Source organism: Podarcis cretensis, assembly GCF_951804945.1.
Source record: "Podarcis cretensis genome assembly, chromosome: 11".
Classification (NCBI taxonomy): Eukaryota; Metazoa; Chordata; class Lepidosauria; order Squamata; family Lacertidae; genus Podarcis; species Podarcis cretensis.
Window position 1 is genome coordinate 63,746,687 of NC_137180.1, and position 12,667 is coordinate 63,759,353.

The 12,667-nt window shown below is 46.0% G+C and overlaps 1 protein-coding gene across 1 annotated transcript in view; it reads left to right on the plus strand.

The window, feature by feature from the left end:
* DNAI1 (dynein axonemal intermediate chain 1) overlaps positions 1-12,667 on the plus strand; it is a 169,637-nt gene that overhangs the window by 54,716 nt on the left and 102,254 nt on the right. The window contains exon 12 of the mRNA XM_079994837.1: positions 303-346. Coding sequence (XP_079850963.1) covers positions 303-346 — 44 coding nt within the window. The remainder of the gene's footprint in view (positions 1-302; positions 347-12,667) is intronic.

Below are 12,667 nucleotides of genomic sequence, written 5' to 3' on the forward strand. Positions count from 1 at the left end.
TGTCTCCAGGAACACAGTCCTCATCTGTAGACTCACAAAAGTCCATTCAGATGTGAAGGAAATAAGCAGCTATCCTATCTTTAAAAGACATCTGAAGGCAGCCCTGTGTTTTTAACACTTGATTGGGAGCCGCCCAGAGTGGCTGGGGAAACTCAGCCAGATGGGCAGGCTATAAATATTATTATTATTATTATTATTATTATTATTATTATTATTATTATTATTCATGTGCACAGTATAAGCATGTGTCGCTGCATACCATTTAGGTGGCTTAAATGCTAATGGCCCTATTTTTCTTCCAGGAACCCCAAGTACAAGGATTTGTTTATCGTGGGACACGGATCTTGTAAGTTAGTTTGAAAATGAGACGATAGAGATTCTTCTTAACTGATAGCGCAAGGAGAGCTTTTCAAATGGTGTACCTGCCAGGGCTGATGCGTTTCCTCCTGGACCAAGCCTGCCCACTTCTGACACATAGGACACCTTGTCTCTTTCTTCTCTGTGCTGTCTGCTGAGTCCAGCTATTCTTACTGCTCCTTGCCTCTGGGCTTTTGGGGAAGGCATGGTCAATGCATATCAAAACAGTCTTCTTTTTTCACTTGCTGAGCAAGCTGTGCTCACTGCTGTCAATACTGAGCCTTGCTGCCTGGACCTGAGTTCCTGGCAGTCCAAGGAGGTGACGCAGGGTCTTGCCTCTGGCTCGATCCCTGACAGCCACATATCTTCACCCTGGCACTTCCAAGGATCTGGAGCCAGGCTTGTTTTGCTTCCTTCTTATGCTACTCTAAAATGTCAGAGCGAAGAAGCAGAATACTTTCATGCTTCTGTGGGTGTGCAGGTGCACAGCCTGGGAGTCACAGCTGTCCATGGAGGCACAGGTCAATTTTGTGTCCAGAGCAGCTGTTTATCAGATCCATCTGGTACGCAGGCTGAGACCCTCCCTGCCCGCGGACTGTCTTGCCAGAGTGGTGCATGCTCTAGTTATCCCCCACTTGGACTACTTCAATGCGCTCTATGTGGGGCTACCTTTGAAGGTGACCCGGAAACTGCAATTAATCCAGAATGCGGCAGCTCGACTGGTGACTGGGAGTGGCCGCCGGGACCACATAACACCAGTCCTGAGAGATCTGCATTGGCTCCCAGTACGTTTCGGAGCACAATTCAAAGTGCTGGTGCTGCCCTTTAAAGCCCTAAACTGCCTCGGTCCAGTATCCCTGAAGGAGCGTCTCCACCCCCATCGTTCAGCCTGGACACTGAAGTCCAGCGCCGAGGGCCTTCTGGCAGTTCCCTCCCTGTGAGAAGTGAGGTTACAGGGAACCAGGCAAAGGGCCTTCTTGGTGGTGGCACCCGCCCTGTGGAACGCCCTCCCATTGATGTCAAAGAGAAAAACAACTCTCAGACTTTTAGAAGACATTTGAAGGCAGCCCTGTTTAGGGAAGCTTTTAATGTTTAACAGACTATTGTATTTTAGTGTTGTGTTGGAAGTCACCCAGAGTCGCTGGGGAAACCCAGCCAGATGGGAGGGGTATAAATAATTTATTATTATTATTATTATTATTATTATTATTATTATTATTATTATACTTTCTGCCAAAACCCACCCAACTTTCCTGAGAAAACCTGCTTTCTTTCCTTTCTGACTATTGGCATTTGTTGTTATCGTAAGTCTTCATGTGCGTACGCGTGTGGCATGGACAGGCACACGTAGCTTAAGGAAGTTATGCTGCAGCCCCCAACTCTTCCACACTCAACTCACAAATGGAACCAGAGTGCAAGGCATTAAGGTGCCTTTGCCAATGACCTTCTCACTTTCTGCTGATCCTGTCATTTCTCATTGGGACAGTCAGGAGAAGGAGAGGAGCTATGCTGTTGAAAACTTGTCCAGATGAGCCCAATAAGAACCACCACCTGCAAGATGAGGCCCATAGGCTGCTCAGTCCAGCATCCTGTTCTCACTGTGGCCAACCCAATGCCTGTGTTAAACCAGCGAGCAGATTTGAGCACGAGAGTACTTTCCCCTCCTCTGGTTTTCAGCAACTAATACAGCCAGCAACCATTTTCTGCTGGGGTTTTGTTCCTGGCCCCCACTCACATTCCATCCTGCCCTCTTCCGGGTCCAAAACAAAAGTAACATGCAAACCAAAACACAGCCATCCTTGGAAATAGACGTTTACCCAGATTTTGAAGTGCTGTTCTGCAGCCAACTAATGTGTACAAAAAAAAAATGCATATACTAGACTAAAGGTATACATATACGTATATGGTAAAGATGCAAAACAAGCAGGCATAATGTACAAAAATGTGTTGTTATTAGGGGAAATTGCTTTGCAGATAGTTCTACGGCAGGCAAAATTATAAAGAGAAACTGGCACTAAAATGTGGGTGAATTTTCATAATGGCATTAAAAACAAAAAAAGCAAATTCATGTGGAAATGTGGGAAACCAATGACTGCAAAAATGAGAAACAGAGAGAATCCGAAATGGACAGATTTCCCCATCCTCACCTGAGGCTTTGGTGATCCACTACCCATGAGACTAAAGCAGACCTTGGCTTGATTGACAGACTAACCCAGTTACAAGGCAGTTTCATGGCTTGGCCACAGGACAGGTTTCATCTGACAGCCACTTGGCTGTGTGGCGAGTTGCACTTTGAGTTGGATATTTGGCCAGGCATAGCTTCTGGTTGTGTGAAGGAGCTGGGAGATGCTTGAGTTGGGAAAGTGAAGGCATTGCCCACTGGCAGGGCGACCACCCTGATGATGTCGTAAAGTCTTGTGAATCATCATTAGAGCAGGCTAAAGGCTCTTCTGCGTGATTGCTGGAGGTTGCAGATTAGCCTCTGCGAATCAGCCTGAACGAATGCTCTAATGCAATCCCTTGTACTAATACATTTCCAAAGCATAAAGCATCGCTAGGCACATGTGAAGCTGACGACCCTCATTAGACTGCACGGCCTCTGAACAAATATAGCACATGGAGAATAATGTCCCGAAGTATGTCGTCAATCCTAGCCAGAAGCTGGATTGCAGTTCAGTCATTTAAGTTCTTCGATACTTTGCCTAATTTCTTCCAGGCCAGCCGGTATATCAATTTCATTTTTAATTGGCCAGCAGATGGAGCCTGAGAAAACTGCACTGCAGCGAATTACAGGCAAGGAGCATGGACAGGCATTGGATCTGCACCCTCCAGTGGGTGGCAGTAGATCACTATGGATCCCTCACCTGCCATCACTGATGCCTGTGGGACTGGTGGCCCCTCCTCAGTGCTGTGGGGCTGTGACTCTGCCTCTTCCCCATCTTATTCCACACTGGGAGTGAGGAATAAGCTTGCCTTCATGTCCATGAGGGCTAGGAACTTTTATTTTTTTGAGGTTCCTGGGATGCTGAATTCCCATGCCCAGTACCATGTTATCATTTTTCTTCCATTGTTGAAAATGCTACTCTTTGCTTTATAAACCAGTTCTTGTGGCAAAAATGGATTGCCTGTCTCAGTCCCAGTTCAAGTCCTGGGCGTATAACCTTTAAAATACATTTTGGGAATTCATGTTGCATTTCTTTGGGTGCCCTTTTACCCTCAAAAGAGCCTCATGCTTCTTTGTGCCCTTGTCATTCCTGGGATGATTTCCTTTTAAACACGAACTGTTTCATGAATGCAGACACAGGAATAAGGAAGAGTTCCGTTCAGAACTTCTTCCAATGCGAAGCATATTGCGCAGCCTGCAGTTTAGTGAGTGGTTGTTTCCACTTTGAAGCAGGGGCTATTTTTGCTCAGAAAAGCACCCGTATTTCAGTCGTAAGGCCACTGAGTGCTAGAGAAATCCCTAACAACGAGCTTGTAGAGGAGCAATAAGAACATCGGTTTGCAATGAAGTGCTATAGCCTTACAGCAAGAATGTGCTGTTCCAGTCACTGGCTGTTTGTGTTCAAATTATCCTTCAATTTCAAAGCACTTTACTGTTCCCACTCAAAGAGGAACCTTCCTGTTTATCTTTGCTTCTAACATGGGAAGACTCTTCGCAGATGGAACAAAAAATGGGGCTGAGCTGCTGGTTCCAGTGAACATGACATGGAGCTTATTTCATTTATTCATTCTTTATTTTGAACAGTTCCAACCTCCTTTTCATCACTGACAGTTTCAGTGTACAGGGCAATTTAAACGCATCCAGAGTGTTGTTCTTGTTGTTGTTTAGTCGTTTAGTCGTGTCCGACTCTTTGTGACCCCATGGACCAGAGCACGCCAGGCACTCCTGTCTTCCACTGCCTCCCGCAGTTTAGTCAAACTCATGTTTGTGGCTTCGAGAACACTGTCCAGCCATCTCATCCTCTGTCGTCCCCTTCTCCTTGTGCCCTCCATCTTTCCCAACATCAGGGTCTTTTCCAGAGAATCTTCTCTTCTCATGAGGTGGCCAAAGTATTGGAGCCTCAGCTCCAGGATCTGTCCTTCCAGGGAGCACTCAGGGCTGATTTACTTCAGAATGGATAGGTTGGATATTCTTGCAGTCCATGGGACTCTCAAGAGTCTCCTCCAGCACCAGAATTCAAAGCATCAATTCTTTGGCGATCAGCCAGCTCTCACTTCCATAAATCACTATTGGGAAAACCATAGCTTTAACTATACGGACCTTTGTTGGCAAGGTGATGTCTCTGCTTTTTAAGATGCTGTCTAGGTTTGTTGTTGCGGCATCTCCCAACTCTACAATTAGACAGCATCTCCCAACTCAGCAATTCTATGATTCTATGATCAATAGTTCTCCCTAGTTATTTCCAAGCTACAAGGGATGGAAACTTGCTTATCTTCTTTAAACAAAGGTTGGTTTTCCCTCAGCTGTATTCCAATCAAGTGGTGAATCTGAGAACACAGAAAACTTCACTTGTCTCTGGCTAGAGAGAAAAAGAGAAGGAAGCAACTTTCTTTCTGTTCTGCCCCCCAGACATTCCAAGTTTGTTGCACCGCAGGCTCCTTCCTCAGTGTGCAAATCTCACCTGTCATATTTCTTCAGTTCGCTCTGGAAAGAGCAATTTCTTTTCCTTCTTTAGAAGGCCTCTTTATCGCTTTTCACATGCAGCTCCCCAGCTGATGAGGATGCAATCCCAAACTGACTAATTCAGTTCCAGGCCTTCGCTGCTTTGCATCCAGAGCTTCAGCTTCAGATAGGCTCTGGGGCTTTGCGGAGATTGCTGCTAATCTCAGTTAATTTGTCGGGTGATGTTCAGTGTACTGTTTTGTGCAGACGCACACACATGTGTACATGTGTACGTGGGTGCTCGTGAGAAAGCATATTCCCAGTGCATGGCTATGTTCACACTTCATTGTGTATTTGATGTGTTTCCAATGCTTGGCTTTTAATCTGTGTTCAGACAATACAGTGGTACCTCGGGTTACATTTGCTTCAGGTTACAGACTCCACTAACCCAGAAATAGTACCTTTGCTTCAGGATGAGAACAGAAATCGTGTTCTGGCATCATGGCGGCAGCAGGAGACCCCATTAGCTAAAGTGGTGCTTCAGGTTAAGAACAGTTTCAGGTTAAGAACAGACCTCCGGAATGAATTAAGTACTTAACCCGAGGTACCACTGTATTCTCCAAAATGCACATGCACCCTGTAGTTTTCACAAAATGCTAGTGCCCGATGCCCTGTCTCTCAAACCAGCTTCACATTGCTTGGATGCCTTAAACCACTCATAACTCCTCTAGCCAAACTGTGAACACCCTTGCATGGGATAAAGCCCCCCCCCCCATCCCTTCAAGACCACAAAAAACACAGAAATGAATGTAAACACTAAAGAGGCCTTGCCAGGGTGAACAGTTAATGTGGAAAGCTGTGAAACGGCATTGGGGGAAAACTCCAGTAACTTCAGTGTCCTCTAAGGCAGTCACATGAACACACCACCAATGTCAGAGGAAAGCTGGCAATCTGCAATCAGCTCACTGTGGTGTTTGGCTGTGATTGCAATTATCAGTTTATCTAGCCTTACATAATCAGCGCTCCAAGCCTGCCTCTTGATAGATGATGTATCGGGGGGGAGTGTTCCTAGCCCATCATATTTCCCTTTATGATAATGCAATTATGTTGCTGTTTTTACATGTTGAAGCAATATTTCTCACACCTCTTGAACCCCCATCTTTCTAAACTTACTCAACCCCTTCTAGGGAGCCTAACCCTGTACCACCAGCTGGAGGGGGGGGCAGGTAGCCCTGGAGACTTCAGATCAGCCCTGGCGGTCTAGCAACCCTGCACCTGTCTGTTTGGCAGAGAAGTGCAGAGTGATTTCTGCATGCAGGTGTTTGTGATAGCAGCCTGCAGTTGTGCATTTGAAGATGTCTGGACAGGGAGACTGGCCTGGCACTAGCGTTCGAAGAGGAGCAAAGCAAAGCATTCATTTAACTCCCCACTTGAGAAACCTCACACCAAGGAAACAAGTCCAAAACATCTCAAGGGCACCAGGTTGTGGAAGGCTGACATGTACAAATTACCGGTAGATGTTTTGCACCGAAGCTCCTCTCACTTGTCTGGTTGCTGCAAATCACAGAGCGCTTCTAAGAATCTGGAGCTAACAAAAGCTTTTGCCACTTGATGGCACTGTTAAATATTTAGTGAGCAGTAAGCTGGGGGGGGGGGGGGGACAGAATGTTAAAAATCCTTGTAAAAGATAGCATGTCCAGGAGGTTCAAACAAAACAAAGCACTAAAGTGATATACTCAACTATCTATTTAGGGCTTGTCACTCTAAAGAACTTTCCCCATGGATGCTATATGCAGCTAGGATTTCAGTAGTCCAGCCACAGAATTTTGAAAATCTAGATTTGTCTTTGTGGTATAAAAACTCATAAAAGGTAAAGGTACTCCTACCCGTATGGGCCAGTCTTGACAGACTCTAGGGTTGTGTGCTCATCTCACTCTAGAGGCCGGGAGCCAGCGCTGTCCGCAGACACTTCCGGGTCACGTGGCCAGCGTGACGAAGCTGCTCTGGCGAACTGGCACCAGAGCAGCACACGGAACGGCGTTTACCTTCCCGCTAGAAAGTGGTACCTATTTATCTACTTGCACTTAATTGTGCTTTCGAACTGCTAGGTGGGCAGGAGCTGGAACCGAACGACAGGAGCTCACCCCACCGCGGGGATTCGAACCGCTGACCATGCGATCGGCAAGTCCTAGGCGCTGAGGTTTTACCCACAGCACCACCCGCGTCCCAATAAAACTCATAGACAACATACAAATTGTAGGTGTCCAGAGTGATGCAGAACCCAGCTTCTATATCATCTTATGCTTTATACTTAGATGATCAACATGCACCATTTGTGCCAGCTTGAGAGATATGGATATATTACTGTGTTTCTCCTTCCCCTCCTCTTTGGTATGACGTAATATCCCTGCTACTATGCTTTTGGACTGTTAGTAATTGTCGCTATGCTTCGATAAAACTTTTTTTTTTTTTTTAAATTAATTAAATTGAGAGGTTGGAAATGCAAGCGCTAATTTACTTCATTGTCTTTCGTTATATCTGTTGAGTATGTGATAATGCTAGTTAATGCTCATTTGGTTCTACTTCCAGAATTGTGCTCATCTGTTTTCCTGGAAGGAGGCAGATTCCTGTGGCTTAATCATGGCATGGGGATGTAGACACGCTGGCTAAAAACACCCTCTGCATAGGAAGAACATAGTGAATTGCCTAATATGAGTCCAGACTACTGGTCCATTGTCTACATCAGGCATAGGCAAACTTGGCCCTCCAGATGTTTTGGGACTACAATCATCCCTGACTGCTGGTCCTGTTAGCTAGGGATGATGGGAGTTGTAGTCCCAAAGCATCTGGAGGGCCGAGTTTGCCTATGCCTGGTCTACATGGACAGGGGCCTCCCCCTACCTGGGAATCACGGTTGAAATCAATTGTGATCATGGTGAAATCACTACTTGGCATTGAATAGTAAAGGGTAAAGGGACCCCTGACCATTAGGTCCAGTCGTGACCGACTCTGGGGTTGCGGCGCTCATCTCGCTTTATTGGCCGAGGGAGCCAGCGTACAGCTTCCAGGTCATGTGGCCAGCATGACTAAGCCACTTCTGGAGAACCAGAGTAGCGCAGGGAAACACCATTTACCTTCCCGCCGGAGTGGTACCTATTTATCTACTTGCACTTTGACGTGCTTTCGAACTGCTAGGTTGGCAGGAGCAGAAAGCAAGTAACAGGAGCTCACCCCATCGCAGGGATTCGAACCGCTGACCTTCTGATCGGCAAGTCCTAGGCTCTGTGGTTTAACCCACAGCGCCACCCACGTCCCTTTTGGCATTGAATGGAGGTGCATAAAATGCTCCGGGATCATGGAAGAGTTTAAGATGGCCCACCAGCATAAATTAAGCCCGAGCTTGCCAACTAAACAGCTTAAACATACCCTAAAGAGAGCCTCTTTCCTTTCTCCTGTTGTTGAAGCAGACCAATAGAAATCCCTTTAGCCTAGTGTGTTTGGCTCAGCATGCCATCTGAAGCTGGGCTTATGGTTTAGGTCTCTCCAGGCCCATTTATGAGCAGTAGCCAAGCTTTTGCTTCTGGTTTACAGATCATGATTTATCCTGGAGAGCTAAGCCATGAGCACGGGGTTCAGATAACACACCGAACCAAACCAAGGCATAGCTCAGGTTGCATATCAGCAAGATGACTGGGGTGGAGTAAAGGAACCTTCCCTTCCAGAGTCCAGAGCCTGCATGCTTGCGTGTTTGGCTTATCACAATGTGCGAACCGGGCTAGCATAAGGTGTCATGCAAAAAGAGGTGTCAGAGGAAGGACCATCACCCTGGAGTGGAATGACTGATTATACCACCACATTTTTTAAAAAAACAAAACCCAGCAAACTTGTGACTGAGGGCAGATCCACTTAAATCTACTTTAAATGAAGCAGATTCAGTGCACATTTAAAGCAAACAGTTTCTGCACAGAGAATATTGTAAGCTGGTTTGTTTAGGGTTGGCATATTTCAAACAGTGGAAATCCGGACCCAAAGTTTCCCAACATGGGTTGCCATGCGTCCAGATTTTCCTGGACTTCTTTGGGAGAGGGGGCAATTTCTGTCTGGACACTGCTACCAACCACAGTATGTCTAGAAATTCTGGATGTATGGCAACCCTAAGTTAATGGTGCCACAGAAGCTGTTTTAGGGGGGCATGGCGGGTATGGTTGCACTGGTCACTGCACAGCAGGGGGTGCCAAAATGCTCTATAACGGAGCATGAGAGGTGCAGAGGGGGCACATTTTAGCATTGCACAAGGCACAGCTGAAATTGGAGAGCCCAAGATCTGCCACTGATGCTGGGAACTGTAGCTCTGTGATAAGAAACTGCAGTTCTTGTGATTCTTTGGGGACATTGTGTGCTTTCAATGTTAGCTGAATATGTGTTGCACTTATATTCTCTCTCTCTCTCTCTCTCTCTCTCTCTCTCTCTCTCTGTGTGTGTGTCCGTGTCCACATCTATTTAAAACTTGCCAACTTTCATATGACTTGTTTGAATCAGTAGCTTTCCACATTCAGCCCTTTGGAAAATTTCTTCTGTATTAGGGCTTCTTACTTTTAAGGGAAGGGGTGATTCTTTGATGCTTTTATTGTAATGCTCTGTGAACTTTTATATGTATATTGTATATTTAATGATAATGATAATAGGCTGCAGAAAAAGGCACTGGAAGCTTCTCACCTGGGCTAATATGCTAATGAAATGTGGCAACAAATTATTCATTTGAGTTTTCCCAAACCTCTCGCATTTCATAACTTCATACGGTGGACTTTAGTAGAGTGCCTTTAAAAAACCCACAAATATCACGAGCAAACTAAGGAAGAAACAAGTCAGAATACAGCAAGTTAGCGCTACATTCCACCTTAGGGGTATCTCGATAAAAGTGTTGCGGTGCCAAAAATTAAAGACAAAAGCAAAACTTGTCAACGTAACTTCCCTAATTCAGACTAGTGAGCAAGTTGGGGGAGTCTGGCAGGAGATTTGCCCCCAAGAAGAATGGTTTTGCATCCTAAGACGTATTCATAAAGCTGCTGAATTCACCCTGACTTCCTAAACTTGATATATATATTTAAGAATTGCAAATGCCAAAGACACACACTAATGCAATCCCAGTTTGGAGTTTGCATGAAACAAACTGTTCCAAACAGAAGCCTATCTATCTGAAAACCCTGAAAATGGGAGTCTGCGGTGCTTCTCAGCAGTCTATGCTTTTGTCCATCTGTTCTTGCAGCATCAAAAGGGGGCAGATGGTCCCAATCTCCTTAATGTGGTTTTATAATAGCCAGAGGCTGCTTTCATGCATCAGTCCCCATCACAGTACTTTCTCAAGGCTGAATGTACTAGTTCCTTTAATATTTCTTGGTATGCCCTTCATTCGCAAGTGTCCTTCTCCTTACAGAGGCATATACTAGGGTCTGATTCACCAGTAGTCATGGAAATTACTGCTTTCGTGATGAGTAAGGGGTAACTTATGCGAATGAGAAATGTAATAGCAGCCGTCCAGAAGATTAGATCTCGCTTGGAAAAGTATTTTCCAAAATGCAGTTGTGACCTCACAGTTGCTCCTGTTTCCCTTGTAGTCCATGTGTTCATGTTTTGGGTGGTCCTAATTAATTTATTCACTCCTGGTTCTCTCTGACTTCTCTTTGAAAGTTCTGTAATTTGAATGGAGTTGGGTGTATGGAAACCCACTATAAGGTTAAAAAAAAAGGTAAAGGACCCCTGGATGGTTAAGTCCAGTCAAAAGCGACTGTGGGGTTGCGGCGCTCATCTCGCTTTCAGGCCAAGGGAGCCGGTGTTTGTCCACAGACAGTTTTCTGGGTCATGTGGCCAGCAGGACTGAACCGCTACTTGTGCACACAGAACCGTGATGAGTGCCAAGAGTGCATAGAAACACTGTTTACCTTCCCACCGCAGCGGTACCTACTTATCTACTTGTACTGATGTGCTTTCGAACTGCTGGGTTGGCAGGAACTGGGAAAGAGCAACGGGAGCTCACCTCGTTGTGGGGATTCGAACCGCCGACATTCTGATCAGCAAGCCCAAGAGGCTCAGTGGTTTAGACCACAGTGCCACCTGCGCCCACTATAATACACACTGGACATGGGTCATGTTACTGGGAGAAGACAAAAAGTTGCTGCCTAAGGTAGCACTTTTGTCGATGCAGCAGGAAACATACACAGATCCAGAGCGGAGTCGCGTAAGATGGTGGAATGGCATATTGTACGCCTCCTTCCAGCAAGTCCTGCAGCCAAGCTGGTACCAAGCGTATTGCTCTGCATTCCTTTGTATGCGAGCAAGCTTGCCAGCCCAGTCCCTTTGTCTAGGTCATGGTTTTGGCTGACGGCTTAAGCACCATTATTTGTCTCCCTCTCTCTCTGTGTGTGTATATAATAGCTGTCAACTTTTTCCTTTTCTTACGAGGAATCCTATTCGGAATAAGGGAATCTCCCTTTAAAAAAGGGAAACGTTGACAGCTATGATACACACACACACACACACACACACACACACAATGCCGTCCAGGGTTGTAAAGACTGCGGAGAGCATAATTGGATGCTCTCTTCCCACCTTGGATCAAATCTACACTTCCAGGTGTCAGAGGAAAGCTGCAGAGATCGCGCAGGATAGTGCCCACCCCGGAAATGATCTCTTTCAGCTTCTGCCTTCTGGAAGAAGGTGTAGGGTTAAAAAGACTAGGACTAGTCGCCTGAGAAACAGTTTCTAGCCAAATGCAATTTTGGTTTTAAACGCAGTGGAAGGTAGTCTCTAAGGGAGTGTATTGTATTTTTAAAATGGGGTATCAGAGTTTTTAGGGGGCTAACCAGGCTGGGATAGCTGGGATAGCAGGCTTGTTGGTTTCTGAACGTTTGATGTAGATTTTTCAATTTCGTTGTTCTGTATGGGACAATGACAATAAAGATTATTGTATCATATATTGTATAACCAAAGATGTGCTATGGATTAAATGGGTGCCCCCCCCAGCTGCTAGGGAGGAGAACAATAACTAAGAGTGTTGTGTGTGAACTGAGCTGGAAGCTGGCTGGAAGCTGGAGATGCAGAGACCAGCTTGCTCAGTGCTGGATCCAACACTGTGACTAAAGGGGAAGCAGGATCTGTTGGGGTACAAATGCTGTGAGCCCCTCCCACTTTATTCTCAGGTTGCGCATATGTGTAAATAAAACCTCAGTGTGTGCTGATCTTCATTCCCAGGAAACCAAACCTGGGCAAGTGTAGGAGTCCCTCACTTCTCTAACATCTCAGAGATTGGGGAGGTGTGTAAAAATAAAAATTTACAAAGCTGAGAATGAACTCAAGACAGAAGCTGAGTCCCCCCACCCCACCCCATAGCAGTGCATATAGGATGTGCCGGAGGGCTAAGAAATCTCTATCAAGGGATAAATGTGCTTCCTGCACAGTGAGCGCTAGAAGATGTTCTGCGCTGGTGGCAGCAGCAGCAGTGAATAAATTTGCCGTTATGGGTTGAGTCGCCTCCAGGAACTCCATTTGAGCTGTGGAGTTTAGCAACCCTCTGCCATGCCCCACTGATCCTCTGCGACCAGTTCCAGTCAGACTGGCAGACAGCAGTCTTGAACACCCTTCAGAAACTGGGTTTTGCCTCTCAAGCCCTTCTAAGTCTGGGGTTGGGCCAGGCAAAAGCTACGGTCA